At 38.9% G+C, this 24,710-nt stretch overlaps 1 protein-coding gene across 2 annotated transcripts; it reads right to left on the bottom strand.

Annotated features, from left to right (window-relative positions):
- Window positions 1-991: 991 nt before the first annotated feature.
- On the bottom strand, window positions 992-24,305 carry gtf3c2 (general transcription factor IIIC, polypeptide 2, beta). 2 transcript variants are annotated; one of them, XM_057822796.1, is made up of 20 exons: window positions 23,977-24,305; window positions 21,038-21,138; window positions 20,503-20,968; window positions 18,598-18,716; window positions 18,375-18,523; window positions 18,206-18,264; window positions 18,048-18,125; window positions 17,867-17,965; window positions 15,515-15,742; window positions 13,996-14,107; window positions 13,665-13,782; window positions 9,177-9,208; window positions 8,985-9,114; window positions 6,845-6,989; window positions 6,617-6,778; window positions 6,470-6,548; window positions 6,270-6,398; window positions 3,567-3,752; window positions 3,115-3,219; window positions 992-1,238 (listed from the first exon to the last, which is right to left on the bottom strand). In XM_057822796.1, exons 2-20 carry the CDS (start codon window positions 21,081-21,083, stop codon window positions 1,095-1,097), a joined length of 2,586 nt encoding a protein of 861 aa, XP_057678779.1. In that variant the 5' UTR covers window positions 21,084-21,138; window positions 23,977-24,305; the 3' UTR covers window positions 992-1,094. The 2 variants fall into 2 exon arrangements, with proteins under 2 accessions (XP_057678779.1, XP_057678778.1); XM_057822795.1 differs by having other exon boundaries at window positions 23,999-24,305.
- Between the last annotated feature and the right edge of the window lie 405 nt (window positions 24,306-24,710).

Raw genomic sequence — 24,710 nt, 5'->3', positions numbered from 1 at the left:
AAGTAATTTGTAACTGTAATTAATTACTTTTTTAAGTGAGATTAACAACACTGGTCATAAAGATGAAGTCTGCAGAATGAAAATGAATTATTCTGCCAATTTGTTGCCGAACACAATTTGCCTGCAACTTTTGCTGATCACTTCTCAGAATTAGCAAAAGAAATGTTCCCTGACTCAAAGATTGCATCAGTAAGTTAACTTTATCAACTGACCTTGTTAATTTATAATTGGACACACTATCGAAATACCTTCAAATCAAACTAAATTGTGAGCTGTAGTGCAGCCATCAAGACATGATAGAAATTGCCAAAAGTGCTACATACAATTATAACAAAAGTCACTGTTAAATTTTGATAATCTTGATGTAGCTGAAGATATTGTTCTTTGATTGCACCAAGTTATATGTTACAATATTACCAATAAATTCATATTATTTTAAAATTGAGTTTTTTTGTTTCATATTGCACGCTATATACAACATTGTCAGATTAGTCACCAATTTGTAAGGGCATACGTCACTATTTGTAAGATTGCCAACGGCCTGACAGGTATGAGTTAGATACATCCAATTAATTTGGACTGGGAGGGTTGGTAGCAATCATTCGCCGGTAGCTTCTCCCAGTACAAATAGATCGGACATCTATTGCAGTCATTGGCAGAGACTTATTTTGACTTGTGAAAAATTGTAAGTCACAGACATTAAATTAAATGAGTCACTTTTCAAAAACTACTTTATTTAAAAATGACAACAATATATAAATTAACATTTATAAACAAATTACATTTTGCTCTTCATAAGAAACAAACATAATTCCAAAAATTTGTATACATTATGTACACAGTACAAGTACTTACTATTTCATAATTTATTGTACATATGAACAAACTGTAATGTAAACATGATTATGAAATTGTGACTAACACTGCCATGATTGAAGCTTGTTCCCGTTACAAAAAAAAACAAAAACAATTAGTAATTATGTGGCTGCAAAAAAAAAAAAAAAAAAAAAAAAAAAAAAAAAAAAATTAATTTGAATTTTAAAAATCTTCAGGCTTTCCGTGTTGGAGTGAGAAAGAAAAATTTGTAGCGGCGGTCATAGAGGGCCATCGCAGGAGCGGTTGATGAGGTCACACATGTCTTTGTTGATCAAGCCTCTGATGCAGATGAGTCGCACCAGGCCAGTGCGACCACCTGAAGCTATCCACGTGTGGCAGTTTAGGTTTGGGTTCAGACGCACCTGAAGGTAGTGGGTGAAGGAGGACAAGAACATGGATGACACAAAGCCATCAGCAGGTGAGATTTTGAAAAGAAATGGGAGAAAATTCCATCCCATAACATTTCATAAAATCCATGACGACATGCTGGTAAACCTGCTATTAGTTATTAGTAGACATTAAAAGTTCATTTCTCAAACTTTTCATGCAAAACATGTGATTTTGGTGAAACAAGCCCATGTTGCAAAGTTATTTACCGTAATTTTCGCACTACAGGGCGAACCTGACTATAACTGGCGACCCACCAAATTTGACACGAAATCAACAATTGTTCATAGATAGGCCGTACTGGACTATAAGCCGCAGCTGTCTTCACTGTAATATGAGACAATTACACCAAAAGATATGAACTGATAACACTTGGTTTGACAGCGGCATCATATGACTGTCATAAGACCAAATGAACCATCATGAAGCTTTGAACCATTTGGCAGCAAAGCTTCATTGCTTCAAGAAGGTTCATTTGGCCATCACTGCTCCTTTGGGGGAGACAGTGAACCTCTGCTCCCACCTGCTGTCAACACTGTTGTTGTCCAACATGCCTCCTAGCATGCATAGCTGCACTACAGATGTAAATAACAATCAAAATTCATGTTGTGTGCTAATTATTTCTTCAGTTCCAGTTCCAGTTATTTCATTAATTGCAAGTTATGTATTTGGTAACACTTTATTTGACAATCATAATTATGTCATGACACTGTCATGAGCACAACTGAATGTTTTAACAGATGTCATTTAGTGTTATCCTGCAAATTATATCACTTTTGAATGGATGTAAAAGATCCAAGCTGAAAATAAATGGCGTTAGTGACATAATTTGCCGGATGACACTTCATGTGTCATGTCATAGTTATGACGCCGCTGTCAAAGTGTTGCCTATTAACCCAAATAAATCAACAAATAAGCCGCAGGATTCAAAATGAAGGAAAAAAGTAGCGGCTTATTGTCCGAAAATTACGTTACATTAAAAATGTAATGAGTATAAAGCATGGGTCGATTGAACAATCGCTGCCAGTCAATGGATTTGACGTCTAGCCGTCAGTGGTACTCAGAAACAATACTTCACACATAAGCATCCTCTCAGCTTGTCAGTGTAGCACTTACATTAGTTGTTCTATGAAGAGGGTGAAGTATATACGCTCAATTATTATTATATTTGCTGCCTCGACATGTTGCTGCACCATTTGTGTTCACTCCAATGCATAATGAGTTATAGTACAGCACTATAGATGTAACAGCATTAAGCTAACACACATAAACACTAATACAGTTATTTTAGCTTAGTCGCAATGCTTCTGTTGAAACATCTCTTGAATTATTATCGTAATGTAAAGACTTAAAAAGCAGGGGGCAATAGAACGATCACTGCTAGACCTCCTGGTCAGAATGGATTGGACGTCTATCACCGTTAATGACTTAGCATAAACACTGACTACTCAGTACAATATAATCTTTCCAGAAAATTACTAGCACTTCACCACAGTCCATCCTAAATGAAGCACTCAAGAATTATTCCCATTAAATGAAGCCTTAGAGATGTTTCCATTCATTCTTGTTTTTGCAGTAGAAATATATCCTGCTCTTGAACATTTCAAGAAAACCCCTCGAGCCTTTTCTCCCGCCGAGCGTCCATCATCACCTACCCGGTCTCCTTCTCCTTATCTTGTGTTAAAACTAAACACATCAAAAGCCTCCACGGCCACCGCCTTCCACCCAAGGCGACATTTTTCTTATTTTACACATCATTACACACACGCACACACCGGGGATGAGGAGTCTCTTGGGCCATCACTCCTTGAGGAGTTGATCTTTTCATGTGCTGTTGTGCTGTGTGTATACCTTGTGCAGTGAAGCCAAAGGCACCTGGTCCATGTTGAGCTTCTCACGAAACTCTGTGTGTCTCATTCGCTTCCATAAGCGTGATGCTTTGTTGAAGATCTTCACCTGGGAATAAAAATTAAACTTTTTCCCCACAAATTTTGGAAATTTCAACTAAAAAAATATCTTATAAATCTCTAATTTCACGACGACATGATATTGATTCACTTGTCACAATACAATATTTTCTGCCACGATTCCATTCAATACAAGGGCCTTTAATCGATGTATTCTATCAAAATCGATTTATCGTCACACCCCAAAATTTAGGTTGGAATTCTTAAGGCTATTTAGCTTTAAATTTTAACATTTAACAAATATACTTAAAGCACTGGAAGGATATATAAGTACATAAAAATATTACTAATACATAAAATAAAAAATACATATTGATATTAAACCCCGATACGAACCATGTTGTTGTCAGTATGGTGGAGGTAATACTTCTTCATAGCCTCTTTGAACACCTCACGGGGTCGCTGACATACATCAGCCAATCCTTCGCTACTTCCTGCTTCGTCATTATCCTTTTCTTCTTTCGCACACACTTCCTGTCCTCCCTCCGCTTCGTGAGGCTCCATAGACGTCATGTAAACAGGCTGAAGAGACAGAAAGCATATGAAAAGCGCCTCCTTTTGACAGTTTATCTCTAGAGTCGGCTTTACAGCGTTCCCCCCCGCTATTTTGAACGATAAAACAATATTAATTGTCAAAACCCTTTAAAACTTTCAAAGTATCGGAATCGGCAAAAAAATATCGGCCATGCCTTTTTTTAATATATATATATATTTTTTTAATTAAATCGTTTTCTAATCGTATTTAACGTTACAGACATAATATGTTACACTTATGCAGAGTGTTTAGTTTAGGCTTAAGGTAGGGTTATCAAACTTATCCCAATAACGGCAGTAATTAGTTTTTAAAAAAATGTGTCACATTAAAATATTTAACGCAATTAATGCATGCTCTGCACGACGCACTCACGCAATGTCGCGCTCAATCTGTAATGGCACCATTTTACCTATATAGAGAGATAAAAGGCAGCGTAAAATGAGTAGAGTGAATTTTGGCAGCCTTTGGAGCCTTTTTTTAATTGGCTAAAGCCTTACAATCCCTCTCCCTACGATTAGAAATATCATGGGAAGCAATGTGGGGAAGCAAGGTAGCAATTGATCTTTTTCTTAACACCTTATGTTATTTCCCAACGCAGAGAAGACATATCAATTGGTAGCACTACGCACAGTCATGGTTCCACTTCCCATCATGCATTTGGGCATGGCCTTCAGTATCATTTACTGAAAGCTCAACAAATACACTAGATGGCAATATTTAGTCACAATATACAAAGTCACAAGTCTTTCTATCCGTGGATCCCTCTCACAGAAAGAATGTTAATAATGTAAATGCCATCTTGAGGATTTATTGTCATAATAAACAAATACAGTACTTATGTACTGTATGTTGAATGTATGTATTCGTCCGAGTTTTATTCATGTTTTTCTTAATGCATTGCCAAAATGTATATGATCGGGAAAAATGATCGGGAATGATTGGAATTGAATCGGGAGCAAAAAAAAAAGCAATCGGATCGGGAAATATCGGGATCGGCAGATACTCAAACTAAAATGATCGGGATCGGATCGGGAGCAAAAAAACATGATTGGAACAACCCTACTTTCTATCGACATTTTACATGGCTATCGTCATAGATATGTTCCTGAAATACACATTTTGGCCAGAAAATGGCACCCAATTCACTCCATTTGGCATAGTAGTACCATGAAACGAGAAATAGCAACGAGCACAGACAACACAATTTACACCAATATTAGTATTTATTCATTTATTAATAATTAATATTATGCCAATTTACAGCAGTCGTAAAACCACTTGTAAAGAGCAGTGTTGTTTTCGTCAACGATGACTATAACAGATATATTTCGAAAATGAACAATTTTTTAATGACGATGACGAGACTACAACAAGCTAAAAATGTGCTTTGAGAGACTAAAACATAACGAGCAGATTGCCAGGTTTTTGTCTGATGAGACGAGAATGACACGAAAATGCGCAATAGTTTCCGTCACGTTCACAATGTAAAATAAGTTCCGTCAGACACGGCACTCCGCATATGCATAACACGCACTGCGCGTAGGGCACCAACTGCCTGAAGGGGCACCAAAAAAAAAAGTCAAGTTTGTAAAAAATCCTAAAAAATAGTCATTGTAATAATAACAACAATATATAGTATTTAAAATAAAACTTTGTAAAGCCTGATAAATGCAAGTAATACAAATATAAGTAACATAGGCTCATTATTTACACAAAAAAAGAATCTCCTGTGCGGCCCTCTTGTCAGTCAACCTTTGGTACCTTTTGAACCCCCCTCCCCCCAATTCCCTAGTGGTTTGCTCCATCATGCTTCAGTCGCAAATTTGGCAAAAGTTTATTCTTGAAAGGAAATGTTATCGAAAAGACAACAAGAGTCGTGGGCGGAAAAAAGGAAGAGGAAAAATCAGCGAGATGATGCCCACGCATCACTTGCAGATAAGATTTTTTTTTTTTTTGAAACAATTGTTTATTATCAGCTACGTTTACATGACTACAATAATCTGATAACTGGGAATAACCAGGTAATGACAATAATGAGATTTGACGCATTTACGTGCACTTCAGTGATGTGATAATCAGGAAAAACCTGGTTTACATGTTAAGTCAATAGTTCGATTTCTTCGTTGGGGGGGTGGATGGGGGGCTGGGGGCGGCACCACAAAGCACTTATGCCTAGGGCACCAAAATAGCTAGCGCCGGCCCTGATTTCCGTCACGTTCACAATGTAACATTTTATGTGTAGCTAGCCTGCATCGTAGCAGTGTCTGGTTGTGTCACTCATGTGACGTGCAGCGCCCACGACTCAAATAATCAAATAATAAAATATGTATTATATTGTGGCATACTGATATCGAGAAACAAAATGGCCCATATCGTGATATGAGATTTTTTTCCCTATATCGCACAGCACTATGATTTATTTTGGAGTTTTTAATGTAAATAAGCAAATCTGAAAAAACAAAAACAAACGAGGGTTCAATGTAAAAACACAAGAGTGAACTTACGAATCTCCTCTCCACTGACTTTTTCAAGTATGGAGTAAGGCTGGCGAAGGACGGTAATGTGCTGATGATGACCTCTCCTAGCATGTCCGCCGTCACCACGCAGTTCAGCCAATCTGAGTACGAGATGGACTGCCACAAGAGAGGAAGTTGTTTGAACATGACATAATGACAATAAATCTGATAAATACAAGCAGACGAACCCATATGGTGGTCGTCCTGGGTATGGCAAAGTAAGAGTTCATTTGGTGGTCCACAAAATGGACTCCATTTGTGTTGTTGCTGGAGGAAAAAGGGACATGACAATACGAATAACCACAACAAATTAAGTCAAATAAAAATGTTTTTACGCTGCAAAGGAGACGTCTTGGGCCCAAAGGAGCCCTGGTCCGGTTACAGGCCAGCAGATCTCATTAATAAGTGAGCGTCTCTGCACCGTGACTGGCCCGTACAACCGGCGCAGATCCCACGTCTTCACGAGGCGGTCTTCTCCAGCCGTCGCCATAAAATGTCTGACAAGAGACGAGCGTAATTTTTACACATTCTGATCGTTTCATGCCGTCACGGTGCGTTCTTACCTGCTGGCGGAACAGAAAGTGAGCGCTCGCACGGCGTGATCGTGAGCAACGAAGCATTTATATGGGAACAGGCTGGTAGCGTCATGTGACTCTTTAATGCGCAGCAATGCAGATTTGGTGTTCAGATCCCATAAACCAACTATACCTGAGTTTTGGGGAGAAAAGAAGAATCGCCATTTTAGACGATAGGCTGCCATGATTATTGGACAAGTAATCGATTATTAAACTAACACATAGACGTCCAATCCATTTTGACTGGGAAGGCTGACAGCGATCATTCGCTGTCAGCCCTCCCAGTCAAAATGGATTGGACGTCTAGTGCCGTCAATGCCACTGATACATTAGTATTCACCGCCAGTCCTGGATAGCAAAAAGACATAGACATGGACTTCATTTTGGTTTATTGCGTAGCAAAAAAACTCTTTTACACTTATTAATTCATTACAACAACGAGAAGAGTGCATCCAAATACAAACATTTAGGCTTTGTTTGTAACTCAGTACTTCTCAAATAGTGGGGGGTGCAAAGCGATTCCGGGGTTGGCGCATGTGACTTAGGGGAAAAAACATACTCTTTTGCCGTTCTAGATTTAAGTGGAATTGCCCATCTACTCTAAGTGGCAATGCCGCACTCATTTTCAGAGTGTGTGCAATATTTTTGAACCAAATAAGAGCATACAACAAAGAGTACTGGAGATATGAAGAGCTAAGACGAGGAAATATGACGAAGCGTACGTAGCTTTTGGCTTTGACTTTTAATACAGTGGGAGACGAGGAAAGCCCAGTCTGTGCCTAAAAATGTTTGCAAAGGACAGCAGGAACCCAAATAAATTAAGACGTCACTTAAAAACATTACACCCTAATCACATTGATAAGCCGCTTGATTTTATTTGATTTTTTTTTGGAAATACGTGCCGAATATTGCCAACAATTGTGTTATATCAGTAAACCAGCAAGCACTGTTCGCATCACATAAAGTGGCATAACAAGTTGCTCAGTGCAAAAATGAAAACTGTCCCTCTGTCCAATGACACTTTTTTTGTTTTTGTTCTATTAATTTTTGATTTTCACGTTCATATGGTTTGGCATATTGTTCTCATGAGTTATGTTGCTAATCAATTTATTATTATTTATTGATTTTATTAAATTCTATTTTCAGGATTAAATGGTTAAGTGTATTTTTACAGTTCGGGTATAAATTTTTTATTTTTATAATTCAGATAAAGTGACGCACTATAAGTCTTTTCTGTTACAAACAAACCAACGTTAATAAAGTTATACTTTATTCATCGACTTCATAACCACATTTAGTTATGAGGTCTATGACTTTATTGTAAGTTGATCTATATATTTTTTCTTTAATATTAAAAAGGACAACGTTTTGTGGAGGAGTCCTTATAATAATAATTTTATAGACAAATGATACTATTTACAGAGGCGGCAGAGAGTTGGGGGAGGGGGCGCGAAACGTTTACAAACATTTGAGCGAACACTTTGTTCAAACATAAGATTTTATAAATCTGTACACTACATTAGGCTGGCGTTAAAAAAAAAAAAAAACGTACAAATTGACGATAAATCTTGTTTTAAAACTTAGCTTCTGACTGTATATAACATAATTACGACACCACAAGAACGCAGCATCAATATTCGCACCTCAAAATAATTTCTTCCGATTGACGTTCTGATGCATGAACACACAAGAACGAATCGGATCAATATTTTTAAGTGTCTATGAACACAGATCATAATTTTATTTCTAACGCTGATCAGATTGAAGAAATTTTGTCCATGTAAACATACCCATTGTTGACCTAAAAAAACTTTTGAGGCTCTTAATAGGAAATACATTAGGTTATTTATCTATTTGTATGTGATGTTTAACTTTGTAATGAATAAGAAAACAGATAATTGCAGACATTTGCTGTTGCGTTGAAGAAAAATGATAGTTACATAATAATTATAGTCCAACTTCTGTTTTTTGGTTTCAATGTAGATTTACAGCTAAACCGTCAAGCCCAGAGTAATACAAGTAACAGTAAGTACATGAGCTTACTTGTCGCAAAAATAATCAGTTATTCAGTGACTATTAAAATAATGGTTGGTGGCAGGCAGCAAACATCAAGCAGATACACCATTACCATCGTAGAAGCCAACGGCGATGACGTCGTGTGGTTTGACGGGCAACCAATCCATACAGAGAACTTGACCGCTGCGATCCAGGTGAGGAGCCTTCAAGGAACCTAATTTTAGGGTTACCACCGGATCAGGCTGCAGGGAGGACATGGGCGTTAATTTTGGAATCATTAAAACACAAGGGCACTCAAACTCACCTTGTAAATGGAATATGGTTGGTTGGAATCACCTGCGGAGTTGAAAAAAACCATTTTAAAAATCACATTTCGCAATTTAGTGTCGTCATGTTTCAGTGCCATTAACAGCGATAGATATCCCAAACCATTTGAACTAGGAGAGACTGCTGCTGCCAGCCCTCCCAGTTCCAATGGATTGGATCTATGTAGAAATGTGCGGTTTCAATGTATACCATGGCATGAAAACGTCAAGGTTTCAAAACCGCAAAAAATTTCCGTCATACTGTCCCTAAGGTATTAGCTATTTTTAATGTCCCAAAAATGCACAGAGATATCATTTGCTTGCAGCTGCAAGGCTCAACCCTCCCCTACCGGTTGTTGCTCTGTCTCAGTGAGTCAGCTGTACTACACGATGGCTGGAGGAGGTGAAATTCCATCGAAGTAAACGAAATCGCTGGTACGGGAATACTTTGGCTGCAGAAAAGTTACAGACGGCTGCTGCTTAGAGGAGGAGGGCCAACTAACATGTATAACATGTTTGCGAAGGGTGCCTGCCGAGGAGGCAATACCTCCAATATGATCTGCATTTATAAGAAATTAAAGGTTAGTAAACACTGTGATGAACGTTTCCCACCAGCTACGAGAGTTGACTCCAGCGTGTTTAGTGTGTCTAGCGGTGGTAAAATGTGGTGATTTTTTTCTCTTTGGCAACTCTCTGTTTTCAGTAAAAGTATGTTTATAATGTAAACATGATACGTGTCATACACATATGCTTTTTATGGAAAATAATTCAATTATTTTTGTTCTGATGGTAATAATGTTGAGCTGTGGTTGTGGGTTTAGGCTCACCTTAAGCATTTATTTTAACTTTATTTAGAATATATATACATATATTTTAACTTAACATTAAACTTATGTTCCAATTTGCTAATATGTTTTGAAAAATAAAAATCCTGTTGAATGGAAGTTTTTTTTAAATTTTTTAAAAAATTTTTATTTAAACCCAGATATCGAAAAGTAACACATTTTAGAGCTATAATTGCAATACCAAGATATTTTGGCTTAAGGTTATCATACTGTCAGAATATCATACCGGCACATGCCTAGACATAGAAAGAAAGTGCAAATGTGGGTCACAAATGATTGTTTTTGACCGATTTAATAAAATAGAAAATTCAAAGTAAATTAATTTTTTTGTTTGTTTTGGTTTTCATATAAATAACAAATAAAAACAAATTAACTAATTAAAAAATATATAATTTTTGTTTATAAAAATGTAAATAAATTAGAATTAATAAAATAATAAAAATGGAACAGAATCCCGTTTTTCATTTTGGTTTTATATTTTTATAAAAACAATTGAAAAAAAAATATTTACTGTAATCCTTTTTTGTTTTTGAATTTTTTACATTATTAAAAATGAATCCAAAAAAATGAATAAAAAAGATTTGCTATTAGATGGCTGAAAAAACTCAGCCATGTAAACACAATGTATCTGCAGGACGGTTCAACATGACAAGACAGCGAGCGTAGCGGTGTAAATTTCACAGCTTTGCGACGCAAACAACCAGCCGTGTAATGCATCTTCTTTGTCATTTCAATTATAGATCCCGGTCTGATGGGTGGGAAGAAAAAAAAGAAGAGGAACAGTCAATTACTCCAAAGCCGCCTCGCACCTTTTGTCTTTTACAACCCCTCCTCCTCTTTTCTTTCATGCTTCACGCATTCATGAGAGAGCATTTGTAATTACCCGACTAGGGATGTGTTTGATGATGTCATAGTAATGTGCCATCTTTTGTCACTAGTAGTACTGCAGCAGTGCTTTCCTCGACAGTTTTGACAAAAAGGCCTCAAGCTCCATCTGTTCACTAAAATGTACTTTCAGTTCACACACCTACATTAATCCAGCAGAGTGTAATATTCCGCGCAAGTGTGTGTGTGTTTATGGAGTCTAGCTAATGCAAGCCATGCTTGGACGCGGCGAGCTGATGGGAGTCGCTCAATGACCCGCTTCTGCGAAATAAAATGGAAAGTAAAGGCCACGCCGCACTGGGCCAAGAGGAAAGGAGAAAAACAAAGTCGAGAAATGTCAGACTTTGGATTTACATTTAATTATGCGAGCGCGTCAAGGGTGCTGGCTTGTTTCTTCCCATTGGGAACACAGGAACAGAAGCGTGGGATTGATGTAACGCTTTGATGCGTGATTTCTGGCATCCATTTCGTCATCACGCACACGCTTGACACGCGATAAACGAGTCGGCGCGCTGTTAAATATATAAGACATTAAATAGTGACGGTGTTACGACCCGAGAGAGCCAGTTAATTGAATATGCGGTCTGTCTTGATGGCGATGCTTGTGTGTGATTGACGACGGTCGTTGACTGGGAACGTATATTATCTTCATATGGGATACTGTAACCTGGTTTTGCAGGCAATACTGACTACTGCTGGACAAAAAAATGTACTGCATTTTTGAAACCTCGTAAAAAAGGACCATATTCATTTCCAATGGCACACTAAACCATTGATACCACATATAGTACGAGGAGTGTGACAAAATATCGAAATGGTGCTATATCGTGATACTTTGTATCTCAAAAAGTTAGCGCTATGCTCCTGCCAAGAAATGAGATATCGTTTAAAAAAGGTATCAATGTTCAAAAAATAAAAGGAACCAACAAGTTGCTACCAAAATCCTCCACCATAATAGTGTCTCAGTTAACTATATGGCTTCAATTGACGGCATTGGATGCCCAGTTCGTTGAGACTGGGAAGGGGTAATGAAAGGTCGTTCATTCGAAACCATTCTTTCCGATTTTCGGGGCATTTAGAGGTCACTTTCAGTTCATTTGAGGGCATTTACAGGTCATTTCCTGTTGAGTTTAAGTCACTGCCTACTCATTCATTGGTCACTTCCTGTTCTGTTACCCAAAATCAACAGAAAAAGACCCATAAAATGCCCCAAAATCAACCGAAAGTGACTGAAAATAAGAAGTAATGACCTGAAATGGCCCAAAATTGCCTTGTTGCTTGGCCTTGGCTGTCACTGATGACCATAGAAATGGGAGTGGCTGCCACTGATAGTGCTCGACACCCTATCCATTTAGACCGGGAACGTTCGTTCATTCGGAACGGTTAGCTTTAAAGTGTTTGCATTTAGTTTTATTGATTTAGGTGGATACACTGCCCTCTAGTGGCGACAGTGAACATGACATACTTATTTCACATGGCTGAATCCAGCTGCTCCTTGTTAAGACCAACAAAAGCTAAGATTTTGTGTGAGCTTGTTTTTAATGCATTCTTAATTTAGTTTATTGGTATATTTAGCCGTTTTTTGTGGGAATATGTGTTTTAACCATTTGTTTAGAGCAGTGTTTTTCAACCAGTGTGCCACGGCACACTAGTGTGCTGTGACAGATCTTCAGGTGTGCCGTGAGAAATTATCCAATATCACTTAAAAAAAAAAAAATTACAACATTTTAGGGTTGGCCGCTGGCGGTATTTTGAAGGACACTCAGACTCGGGTACGGGCGAGCGAGTTATTGCTCGTGTCGCAGTTCTTGAACGCAAGATGAGCAATTACCTCGCTAGTCTGCACCTACTCCTTCCTTCCTACTGCAACTCCGCCCAACGACATCCGCTACAGAGACCCTTCCTTCTGACGCACACGAAAGTCATGGTGGCAGTCATGGATAGGGTTTTAAAAAGGACAAATTTGAAATCGCTGCGATCCAGGCCCTAGTATGAGCGAAATAAAAAAACGAAGACGGAGAGCTCAAAAGCAAAGCAATACAGTGAAAACTACGTTTCCTACGAATTTACTTTCACCGGGAATGAGACAAAACTTACTCCATTATGTTTCAGGTTCTATAAAATATCACAGTGAGTAAGTACAGATATTGAAAAATTATATTGTAATTAAATATACTGTACAAAAAGTCATTTTTTTTTAAGTTTGTGGTGTGCCTCAAGATTTTTTCCAATGTAAACAGGTGCCGTGACTCAGAAAAGGTTGAAAAACACTGGCTTAGAGCATTGTTAAATAAATAAATAAAAAAAAGTTAGCATTTCATAGCATTTAAGCTGGCAGACTTTTGCAATGCAAGTTAGCCAATTGTTCTTTTGTTGTACTTAGATCCTCATTTATTTATATTTTTACAACATTTGAGGTTCAGGTCAGGTATTTTAATTTTCTATGTTCCTTATACAATTACGCGATTATTCAAACGAACTAGTTCATCGATTAATCGGTAACTAAAATAATCGATAGCTGAAGCCCTAAACATTAGTTTATAATGAATTGGACATCTAGCACCGTCAATAGTAGCCAAATGAGTGAAATACTTTTATGGGTTGGGCAACATCATGCCCTGAAATAAACAGGAAATGACTCATAAATGCCCCAAAAATAACCGAAATAGACCCGCAGGAGTTTACCGACCAGCAGAGCAAAGCATCCCACGTAATTTCTTCAGAAATCGCATTTTCTAGTCTTCAAAAATGACTTACCAGAGTCTGGGTGGTCATGGCTGGCACGCAGAGCATCAGGATGAGGCAGGCTGTAGATGGTGACTATGCCCGAGGAGGAGCCCACAGCCAAGAGACCGAGTCTGGGCAGCAAAGGAGCCTTGACAAAATAATGAAAACTCCATGTGTATAATTTAAGGGTGGAAAAAAAAAATACAGCATAATTACACCATGGCAGTGTTAATATTGTTTATTAAACTTTATTGTTTATACATTAACTGTTATTATTACCAGAACTAAACACTTGAACCCCCATGAAATCTTGCTGATGCCTGTCAATTTACTCTATATAAAGTATTATTGCATTAGTTACCTCTTTCTGTGTAGTGGGCAGCTCCCAGCCTCCTGATGGACACCACTTTAGGTTCCGGATAAATCCATAGTCCATGACCAGGCCGTACACAAGAGCAGGTTTTGAGCTCGGCCTGCACATGAACGAGTCATAATTCAGATTTTTTTCCCTTATTAAACTCACTTGCTGCCAATGACAGTGATAGCTAGAGGTGTGCGAAATTTCCGATTGATCGTTTATTAGTGATTCGGCCGTGAAAGATTCGCGAACGATTCACAACGATCCAAATTTAGATTATTGAAATATGTCAAGTAAAGCGGAACTAAAACACAATCAGCGCGGTCTTCTGGATGCAATGAGGAATGGACCGAGAGTAAACATCATGCTTGTCATTACACGGGTAATGACAAAGCTCAACTCACGGCTCTGGCTCAACTCCTGCCGCTGGAATAAAAAAAACAATAATTCAACAAAAGTTCAAGCATCATCACCTTGTCAACAGTCAAGAATCAGCATTGGACAAAGTGTCAATAGTCAAGAATCTGCATTGGACAAGGTGATGATGCTGGAACTCTGGTTTGGTGCTGTTCCAGTCCTTGATGATATGGGGCTGCATGTCAGGCAAAGGAACTGGGGAGATGGCTGTGGTTAAATCTTCAGTAAATGCACAAGTTTACATTGAAAATTTAGACAGCTTTCTTATCCCTTCAATTGAAAATATGTTTGTCTTTTTCCAAGATGACAATGCATCATGCCACAGAGCTAAAACTGTTAAAGCATTCCTTGGAGAAAGACTCATCCAGTCAATGTCATGGCCTGCAAATAGCCCAGATCGCAACCCTACTGAAAACCTGTAGTGGAAAAAATGGTCCACAGCAAGGCTCCGACCTGACAAGGATTTATTTATTTATTTATTTATTCATTGTCATCATCATCGGTATCATTGATTGTTACAAGATGTGATATGATTAACCCGAAGAAAAAAAGAACCGAAGAAAAAAAACGAGGGCTGACGGGGGAAGCATATGCTTATCAAGTCCCGTCCCCTATAACCAAGGACGCACAGGATGATCTGGCGATTGCAATCAAAGAAAGTTGGCACCAAATTGATCAATACTGTTTGTCACTCATCAAGTCCATGCCTCAGAGACTGCAGGCTGTCATAAAAGCCAGAGGTGGTGCAACGAAATTCTAGAGATGTGTTTTGATTGTTATTTCTTTGTGTTTCTCATGATTCCATATTTTTTTCCTCAGAATGGAGTGATTCCATATACATTTCCCTGCACTTGCTCTATAAAAGTAACATTTACTGACCACCCCAATGGTTTTTATTCATTTCTTTTAGTGTTTCTGAATGCTAAAGAGTTGCACTTTTGAAATAATTCATTATTTTTTCAAGCTTTTTAATCTGAGTTTGTTTTACATGATAAAATGTCTGGAGTGAGTGCTCGTCCGAGACTGGTGATTCCATACTTTTTGCTAGGGATTGTATATATAGTCAAAGGCAATTATGTAAGGTACAAAACATATAAAAACAAACCTGGTGTTGTATTCCAGTGTCCCCACTTCCCACAGTTGCACCAACGCTGGTCCAGAGTACGTTTCATGGTAGAAGTGCTGGTCGTCCATGTTCCTGTGGCAAGCTATGGCTAGGTACTGCGAGGCCACTGCGTTGTCAGGCATCGGGCACCACTCCATAGCCCACACCGGCCCGCCGGTGTACAAGTGCATGTCCCAACCCTGTGGGTGGGCAGGTAACGCCTCAAATCTGTGTGAAACATCCAGAAAATGTAGCAGAACAATGAGTGGACCCTACCATCTTCCATAAGCGGATCAAACATGACCTGCATAAAAATATATAAAAGCCAAGTTAAAAAATGTATCAAACAATATCAAATGTGTTTTTTTAAAAGGATCCACTGATAGAAAGACTTGTAGTTCTTTAAAGATAAACGTTAAGTTTATGAGTTAAAATAATTTCATATTGAAACCCCTCTTGAAGTTTTTGTTTTTATACAATTTGTAAAATAGGTCGCCGTTGCTGACGTCGCAGGTCGGTGACGTCATATGGTTACGCTGTCAGGCTCCCATAGTATGACTCTAGCGACAAACGTGTCATGTTTCAATTTGAACCCGAGAGGAACATTAATGAGCATGACAGCACTCTCGATATTTCACAAAACGAGCAGCAAAAGCAAAATGAGCAAGAAAGACTGGATGAGACTAGACGAGGGTAAGATAAAAAAAAGGTGTTCTGCCAAAATGTACAACACCGGCTAAACAATCTACAAGAGGCGAATTTGAAACCCAAAGTACTACTCTGCGCTTTCAGCTTGTTTTGTTTAGATGTATACAGACAGAACAAACTAAAGGTTAGGGTTTAGTAATATCAAATAAAGGTGGTTTAAATATGCTACATGACTAATGTTGTCAAGAGAGCAACAATCTGCTTTAAAACTACCACAAGAAAACACAATGCTTAGAAGTATGAGAGGGAAACACATGCAAAAAGTATTTTGAGACAATTAAAAGGTAATAAAAGACAAAAAAAAAAAAACACAAATAATAAGTACTCGCCGCTTTTAACCAATGAGCGCATGTGTTGGACGTCTCGCCGCATAGAAAGAATTGCAGAGTTTGTTGGCGTCCTGCCCTGTGCCGTCCCGTCGCCGGTCCTGGCCCCGGGGGTTTTCAGCTGGGGATTGTCTGGTTGCGTCTGGCTGCGCGGGAGTCCCGTCAGGCGCACTTGGTCTCATGGGCGGGTGGGAGTGCCGGTCCGGGGCCGCAGCCCTTCCCCGTCCAACCGGGGTGGGGTGGAGTGGGGGCTGGGTGTTGTATGCGGCGACCATGGTTCCCTCCCGGGTCTGCATGGCTGTCGCAAGCTGGTGGGGCTCGCTTGCGGCTGGATGGGATAGGGCGCGCTCAGGTGGGGAGGGGGGCCCGGTGCCGGGATTGGCGATGGGACGGCGTAGGGTCGGTCGCCAACGGGCTTACACTCACAAGGGATTCACACGATTACTGGGTTCTAGATCACAGAGCTGATTTGTGGACACTCTACCCCTTTCAATCACTTAACTTATAGACTCCCCCATCCCCATGTTTCCCTGGTCAACAGGCCCCCCCACATGGTGTCTACCGGAAATAGCTCTAGCTGACGATAGCAGCAACATATTAGTAATTAGTGTAGACCAGGGGTTCCCAACCTATTCCACTAAGGCACACTGTGGGTGCAGGATTTCATTCTTACCAAACAAGATGACAACACTTTTTCCCCAATCTGGTGTTTTACAAGTGCAATCAGTTGATTGCAGTCAGGTGTGGCTTGTTTTAGCAGAAGCCTCATTGGTTCAACTGTCTCTGCTGGATCGGCTGGAACAAAAACCAGGACCCACAGTGTGCCTTGAGGACTGGGTTGAAAACCCCTGGTGTAGACGTTCAATGTATTTCTTGTTGGAGTTTCTCTTTTCTTTCTTCTCTTGTGTTTCTTTTCTTCTGTTCCCCCATAACCTCCTCCTGTTCACTGCTTTGTCATAATAAACACGGTATGTAATATAAAAAATAAAAAAATAAAAATAAAAATTGAATTGAAAAAGAATTGCAATAACCCGGTAGTATTCGTCGAGTGAGTGACAATCTAAACATGGCGCCCTCTGTAGGTCAAAACATGTACTAAATATCTTTTTTTTTTTTTAAATCAATGGCAATATTTTGTTTCTAATAACAATGGTGGCTCATTAGAGCCTACAAGTCTTTAAGTCCGAGGTTCCCTTTAAGAATTCCTGTGATGTGAAATAGCCGTTTTTCATTACGAAGATATTTCAAGAAAACAATGTGACCAGTTCATTTTTGAGGCACTTATGCATCTAAGGGTTCAAAAACCCAACAAGCTAACCTGCCGAGTCTTTGAATCAGTGTCTTGTCGCCGCAACAGTCCCTTGACACTTTGAAATCCACCGAAAGATGCTCCTGAGGTAAATAGGTTTCCAGTTCACTACACAAAAAACACAAAAATGTTAATTTATTAATCTGCGAGGAGATCAAAACGGCTGCTGTCGAACAATGAAATGAAGTACCTGGATGGCACTTGACGCCAGACACGAGAGGAAGGCAACCAATCTGGGAAAACCCAACCACTGAGTTGCTCGTGACGGCTAAAGAAAAAAAATGTTAGATTCTCTAAAATTCTCTCATAAATGTATGTTTTGGAAAATACGAACTATATTTGACTTACAATTTCTTGTGATTGGTAACGGTCTCCAGAAGAGGGAGGATTTTGGGAGTCCGACAGGACTAGAGGAAAAGAAATGTACTATTACTTTAAGAGGGTAGCCAATGACCTACTATATATAATATCGCCAGTCCCCGAGTTCAAGCTACAAACAAAACAAAAATGTACAAACATTGACATTGTATTTTTCTTCGGAATCAGAATCTGGCTCCTCTTCACCATCTTCTTCCTCCTCTTCTTCTTCTTCTGCCATCTCAGCCGCAACAGGAACAAAATCTTTGTCATCAGCGGCGTCACCGTCGGAACATTTTCTCTTTCGGCCTGGATGGGGATTTCGTCACAATTTTACGAGAGCAGAAGTACGTGAAATGAGCTTTTTTTCCCCCTCATTTTACCTTTTTTCACTTTAGAATTTTCTTTCTCTGTAGTTTCTGGTGTTGGTTTGTCAGTGACATCGTCACTGGTGGCGTTTGGAACGTCATTTTCTGCCATCGCATGAAGGAACTTCATGGCCCTATGACATTTTTTTAATGACACAGAAATAGGGGTGTGACAATATATTGAAAAGGTGACATATCGCGATACTTTGTAGAATATGTTGGCTCACTGGCTGCTATTGAGTGCACTAGACATCCAATTCAGCTTGTAGCTGCTTTTAATGTTTCGTACATTAGTTACAAAAAATGTACAAAAATCCTCTCAGGCTTAAATAAACTACAATTTCAGTATCAAGTTAACAGTTCAAAACGGTAAATAAAATAATCAAGTCCCCTTTCTGTATCAGCAGCTTTACACTACATTCAATTAATTTAATGTTGTGAATAACCCGTTAAAATTGTTAAAACTGCTTGTTATTCCATAATTTCCCTTCTGTCTTTCGACATGTGAAAGTTTTAAAACAGTTTAATCATTTAAAGATAGATTCAAGTCAATATTTTGCCGATTTAAGAGTATTTTAGATAAAATGATAATTACCGGTAGATTCGCTACAACAGAGCCTTCCTGAGAAGTGTACTGCTTTAAGATGGCGGCTGTTTACTAACGCCAGCAAGTCTGTCATTTCACATCTAGTTCTCTATACATGTGCTAACGCTGGCGAGTCTGTCATTTTGCATCTAGTTGCTTCACTTTGGAAAATTTCAATAATCAGAATTTGGATGTTTGTGAATCGTTTTCGAATCTTCCACGGCCGAATCGCGATCAATCTAAGAATCCGAAATTTCGCACACCTCTACTTTTACCTCATAATTTGTAGACTGATTCGATGTTTAAATATATTCAACTTACTTTACGCTTAGTTCACATTAGTTTTAGTTTCAGTCCCTTCCAACGCCATTTTATTGACGGACCATTTCTTTCGTTATAAGAAAAAAAAAAAGGCAAGCAAAATAGAAACGTCAATGACAAAAAATTGTCATAATTTTTTCATTTTGTGATTTTTAATGACAAAAGTGAAAGCTAAAAACAAAATATACTTTAATATTTTTATTTATTCATTTATTTTTCCTTATTTATTTATTTATTTATTTTCGGGCCCTCCTGTGATTCCATACGTTTTGCCATAACTGGCACAGACAGTCAATCTTTTTTTTTTTTTAACAACATTGATGAATTTCTCAATTCGAAAGGCAGTTTGGTATAACATTCAAACACCGTGCTGGCTCTTTAATACATTTTCTTCTTCATTAGTGGTAAATGGAGAGTAAGCAACGGTGTTTGAGCTTCAGTATCACCAACGCATGGACATATTTTCCGTGCACCACTGCAACGCATTGTAGGATAGATATAGGGCGCTCTGAAGTGACCATCGTTGTTGACTTAAACACTAAGCTCTCAAAGGGTCGATCTCGCCAAGGTCACTTCAGCTGTTTTGAGAAATGGAACAGCCCTTAAGATGGCGGCGGGGATTTCCCCAAGGGCAAGTTCCTACGGCAAGTGAGCGAGGGCGGATAAAACTGTTACTGAAACGCAGCCACTGCCTGGCATTGGCTTCCACTGACAACCATCGACGTCCAATCCATTTGAAGTGAGCCACCCTCCCAGTTCAAAATGGATTGGAGGTCTACTAGTGATAAACTCATTCTAAATCACAGCGGAAGGATGAAAATAGATTTTCTGCTTGTTAGTACTTTTGTATAATATCCTTCGAATTATTTCCTGACCTATGTATCGATAATTGTTGTATCGCCTTATCGTGAGAGCATTGTTACCGTGAGGCTTGTTTCACAAATCGTATCGTATCATGAACCCAAAGGTTCTCATCCCTGCAGAGAAATGCAGAATAACAATCCGTAACTCACATTTTTGCAGCACTCCTCCTTGGCCGCACTCCTAGTTCCAACTCCTCAGGTTCTTCTTTGATATCCTCCTCACGTGGTATGACAGGTTCCAACGTAAATGTCTTCCTCTTGACATACTTCCTTTTTGGCTTTGGAGCACCATTTTCTAAAGAACCTTCTGCGAGGGGAACGGCTGTAACATTTGTTTGCGTTACGGTGTCTCCATTAGGCACGTGAGGTGATTTGCAGACATCCACGGTCGCCAACGGGACTTTTCTCGGACGTCCTCGCTTGGCAGGAGTCTTTCCAGGATTTGGTACATTTGATTTTGCCTTTGGCGAAGGCTTCCTCGATGGTGATTCATCATCAATCTGGTGTTCGTTTTTGTCTGTGGTGTCGTAGTCGGCGTATTTACAGTTCTTTTTGCGTTGACGACCTCTTGAGCTCGGCGTTAATTCGCAGGAGGGCTTGGATGGTGCGTCTTGGCCTGTGTGAGGAAAGATGTCATTGATCCACTATTCTCTTAAAAATAGCAAATCGTGGTTTATTGTTAAACCTTGCTCGGGGTCATCGACATCTTCTGGTTCTGTTTCGTTCACCATTATCTTCTCGGTTGTTGCCTCATGTGTGGTTTCTCAAGTTGGCTGTGAAGCTGCCCTGAAAATGTCATCAGGACTATTTAAACTGATAGAATACAATATCATCAGAGTAAAAGATGATTTTAAGTACATGCGGAACAAGGTTACCATGGAACGTAATGCCCAGGAAGGCTGGGTTTGAACCATGTACCTCAAAATTGCAAGGCAGACATACTAAACATTTAACAAATGTGCAGACATGTTACCTTTTACTCTTATTGTGTTCGGGTCAGAACTGACCAGTTTTCAAATTTTGGTATGCAAAAATCAATGCTAGTTTTGACATGCCCAAACTTGAAAACGTTCCAATCTCGACCCGAAAACAATATATTACAAAGGTTTAGTATTTTCAGGCTAAGTTAAATCACAGATCAAATTTATTCCACTACCAAAAATATGGGCAGATTTCTAACACATTAAAAGGGTTTTCAGACACTGATTTAATTCATTGGTTGCGCCAGCCATTTAATCAATTTGACTGGGAGAGGCCGGCAGTAATATTTAAATATACTTCTTATATTTAGTGATATTTGTTTTTAAGTAAACAACTGAAAAAAAAAGATAATTTTTCTTAATACACCAAACGTGTCGGCGGCGACATGTTTACGCATATCATCTTTGAAGCCTCGTCAATCATTATGTCACTCACGTGCCACTGGTTGGTCTCATTTGAAAGTGCAGAAGTTGAGGTCCATGCCAATTTTTACTTGAAGTCATTAGACTAAGTAAAAGGGGAGATAATATCATTTGACATTAATAGTTTTATTGCCCTCATAAATAAGCATTTAAACGCTGCATGGACCATGTATTTATGTCCATATTTCCATCATTTCTTGTCCTTCTTTAAAACCGAAAGCACCACGAAAGACTACAGATCCCAGGAGCCATTGTGAGGTAATGAAGGACGGACGTAATGTGAATATTTTTCATTAATTGCTGAGCGACGCGCCACTTAAGGCAGAGGTCTCCAACCCAGTCCTCAAGGCCCACTGTGGGTCCTGGTTTATGTTCCAGCCGATCCAGCAGAGACAGTTGAACCAATGAGGCTTCTGCTAAAACAAGCCACACCTGACTGCACTCAACTGATTGCACTTGTAAAACACCAGATTTGGGAAAACGTGTCGTCATCTTGTTTGGTAGGAATGAAATTCTGCACCCACACTGGGCCTTTGTGGAATAGGTTGGGGACCCCTGACTTAAGGAGGGGGAGGCAAGGTAGCGAGTGACGGCCGGTTGGATTGAGCGAGCGACTTTAAAATGTGCGGAATGAATCGAAAACTAGATTTAATGCAAGCTAATTTATCATTTCATCAACTCGAAGAAGAGGACGGACCAGATTTGTCGTTTTCTTCGGATGAGTCGGCGAGTTAGAAGAGTGACTGGCTTACAGCAATACGCCAATTGCGAAAGAGTGAACTGTGTGCGGTGCTGTATGATGTAGCCCTTTGTCTTGTTCAAGGAGAAATGCAGTGCAAGTAGCATGCCTGAAAAAATGTAACAACTAGTTTATTGTAAATAATTTTGAAAACTTTTTTTTTTTCTCCATTGTTATATTCGATTTTCCCCTGCTATCTTTTCAATTTGAATTTTTTTGAGAAGCTTTATTGTATGTATATAGTTTTGGTAAGGTGATGGGTGCAATACCTAACCTCACAGATATCGTCCAAACCTTTTTTGTGTTAGCTGTATATATATATATATATATATATATTCTTCACTATTTTGCACTGTTGGTCTACTGCAGGGTTCACTAAATCTGGACCTCGGTGCCACTTTTCCTGTCGTGTTTTCCACGTCTCTCTCCCCTAACACACCTGAATCAAATGATTATGTCACCAGCAACCTATACAGAAGCCTGATAATGATCCTGATTATTTTGATTCAGGTGTGTTAGAGGAGGGAGACATGGAAAAAACGACAGGAAAAGTGGCACCGAGGTCCGGATTTAGTGAACCCTGGTCTACTGTATGTAACCTGTTTTGACCATAGTATGTCTAAAAAACGCCTATGACCATAACTGTTGTTTGTGTCAAATATAAAACTACTCAGTCTTATTTTTTCTGTCGAATGTTTATCCTAACAAATGGAATAAATATCATCATTGGTTGTCAATGGGACATCAGTATTACAAATTTTGACAAAAAATTTGGGGATTTTTTTGTTGTTGGTCTTTTTGGGTCCAAAATGTTGATTATACTGTATATATATATATATATATATATATATATATATATATATATATATATATATATATATATATATATATATAATTGATTATAATCATTGGTCAGGGAAGAAAACAAAAGTTTGGACATGAAGATTATGGTGTCCTGAAAAAAAGGGACCCAACCAGGCCATTGAGATTTTTTTTCCCTATGAAATATAAAGTCAACATCAAAGCATGCAAATTTGGACAAAATAGGCCCAGGTGTTAAATTCAGGGAAAGTTATGAATACGTACCATTGATAATACATCAGTGACTTCAAATGTTCACAGACAAAACCCCGTTGAGCTATCTGTCAATTCTACGTTTTCGTTCCTCCTCTATATCATTCTGATGTTTAAAAAGGCATCGTAACGCGTAATATGCTTTGGTATACCCGCTCCTTCATTCGGCATTGCTCTCCAATTACAACTACAGAAATCTGTATTTTAATTTAGAATATCCATTTAGTCAGGCATGTAATGTCACGCAAGCGGGGTTAGCAACACACAGCTAATGCTAACCTGCTAATAAAAGGTGTGGTGTTTGGTAAGGCTGCCGCCAAACTATTCTTTTGTGAATATGTTACACTTTAAAAAAGCCACAATATCAACAGTACACATCTTTTAAGTAGTCATAAAAATATGTCGTACCTATTAATGGTTAAAAGCTCACCTACTGTTATCCTGACCAGCCTTTTTTGGTGGCGAAGGCTGACAGTCAGCGTACCGTCCACGATACTAATATCTGACCACGCGGGTTCGAATCCCCAACCTGAAAAGCTGAACAGTGCTATTTGGTAGTCAGAAATATTTGTCAATCTTCGCAGTTGGTATAATACTGCGGCAAACGCCTCTTTTTCCACATGAAAGCAGAATTATCATCAGTTCTTCTGACTCAAACTCAAGCTCCGCCGTCAGTCCGCCATGTTTACACTCGAAGAGAGGACGGTTCACATTGCCCACTACAGACGAGCAGGAGAACTGCATCCAAATATCTAGTGAGCTCCAACACGCATGCGCGAATTTAAATATGTAAGAAAAAAAAACATTTTCTTATATATTGCTTTATATAAATATATATTGCCTTTCTGTGTATTTTCACTTTGATGTGGGACAAAGCAAAATGTGTTGTGAAACAGTTAAAAGAGAGCAGCCATTTTGTTACATTGCAGCAGTTTCTTTGTATGCAAGTTTTTATTAGTTTCTGATTCACCTCAAAGTGCTCTTTTCTCTTGTCTACCAAAGTGCTAGCATTTTTAGCTTCGGCAACGAAAAAACGTGTGATGCCAGTGAACAGTCGGTTCTAATTAGGTCTTAATTGAACATATAACTCACGTTCTAACTAAAGAATTCTCTGAGTACAGTTGGTGAACACAACGGGTTAC

The sequence above is a fragment of the Corythoichthys intestinalis genome, chromosome 19 (genome assembly GCF_030265065.1).
Source record: "Corythoichthys intestinalis isolate RoL2023-P3 chromosome 19, ASM3026506v1, whole genome shotgun sequence".
NCBI lineage: Eukaryota > Metazoa > Chordata > Actinopteri > Syngnathiformes > Syngnathidae > Corythoichthys > Corythoichthys intestinalis.
This window is presented reverse-complemented; position numbering and strand designations above follow the sequence as displayed.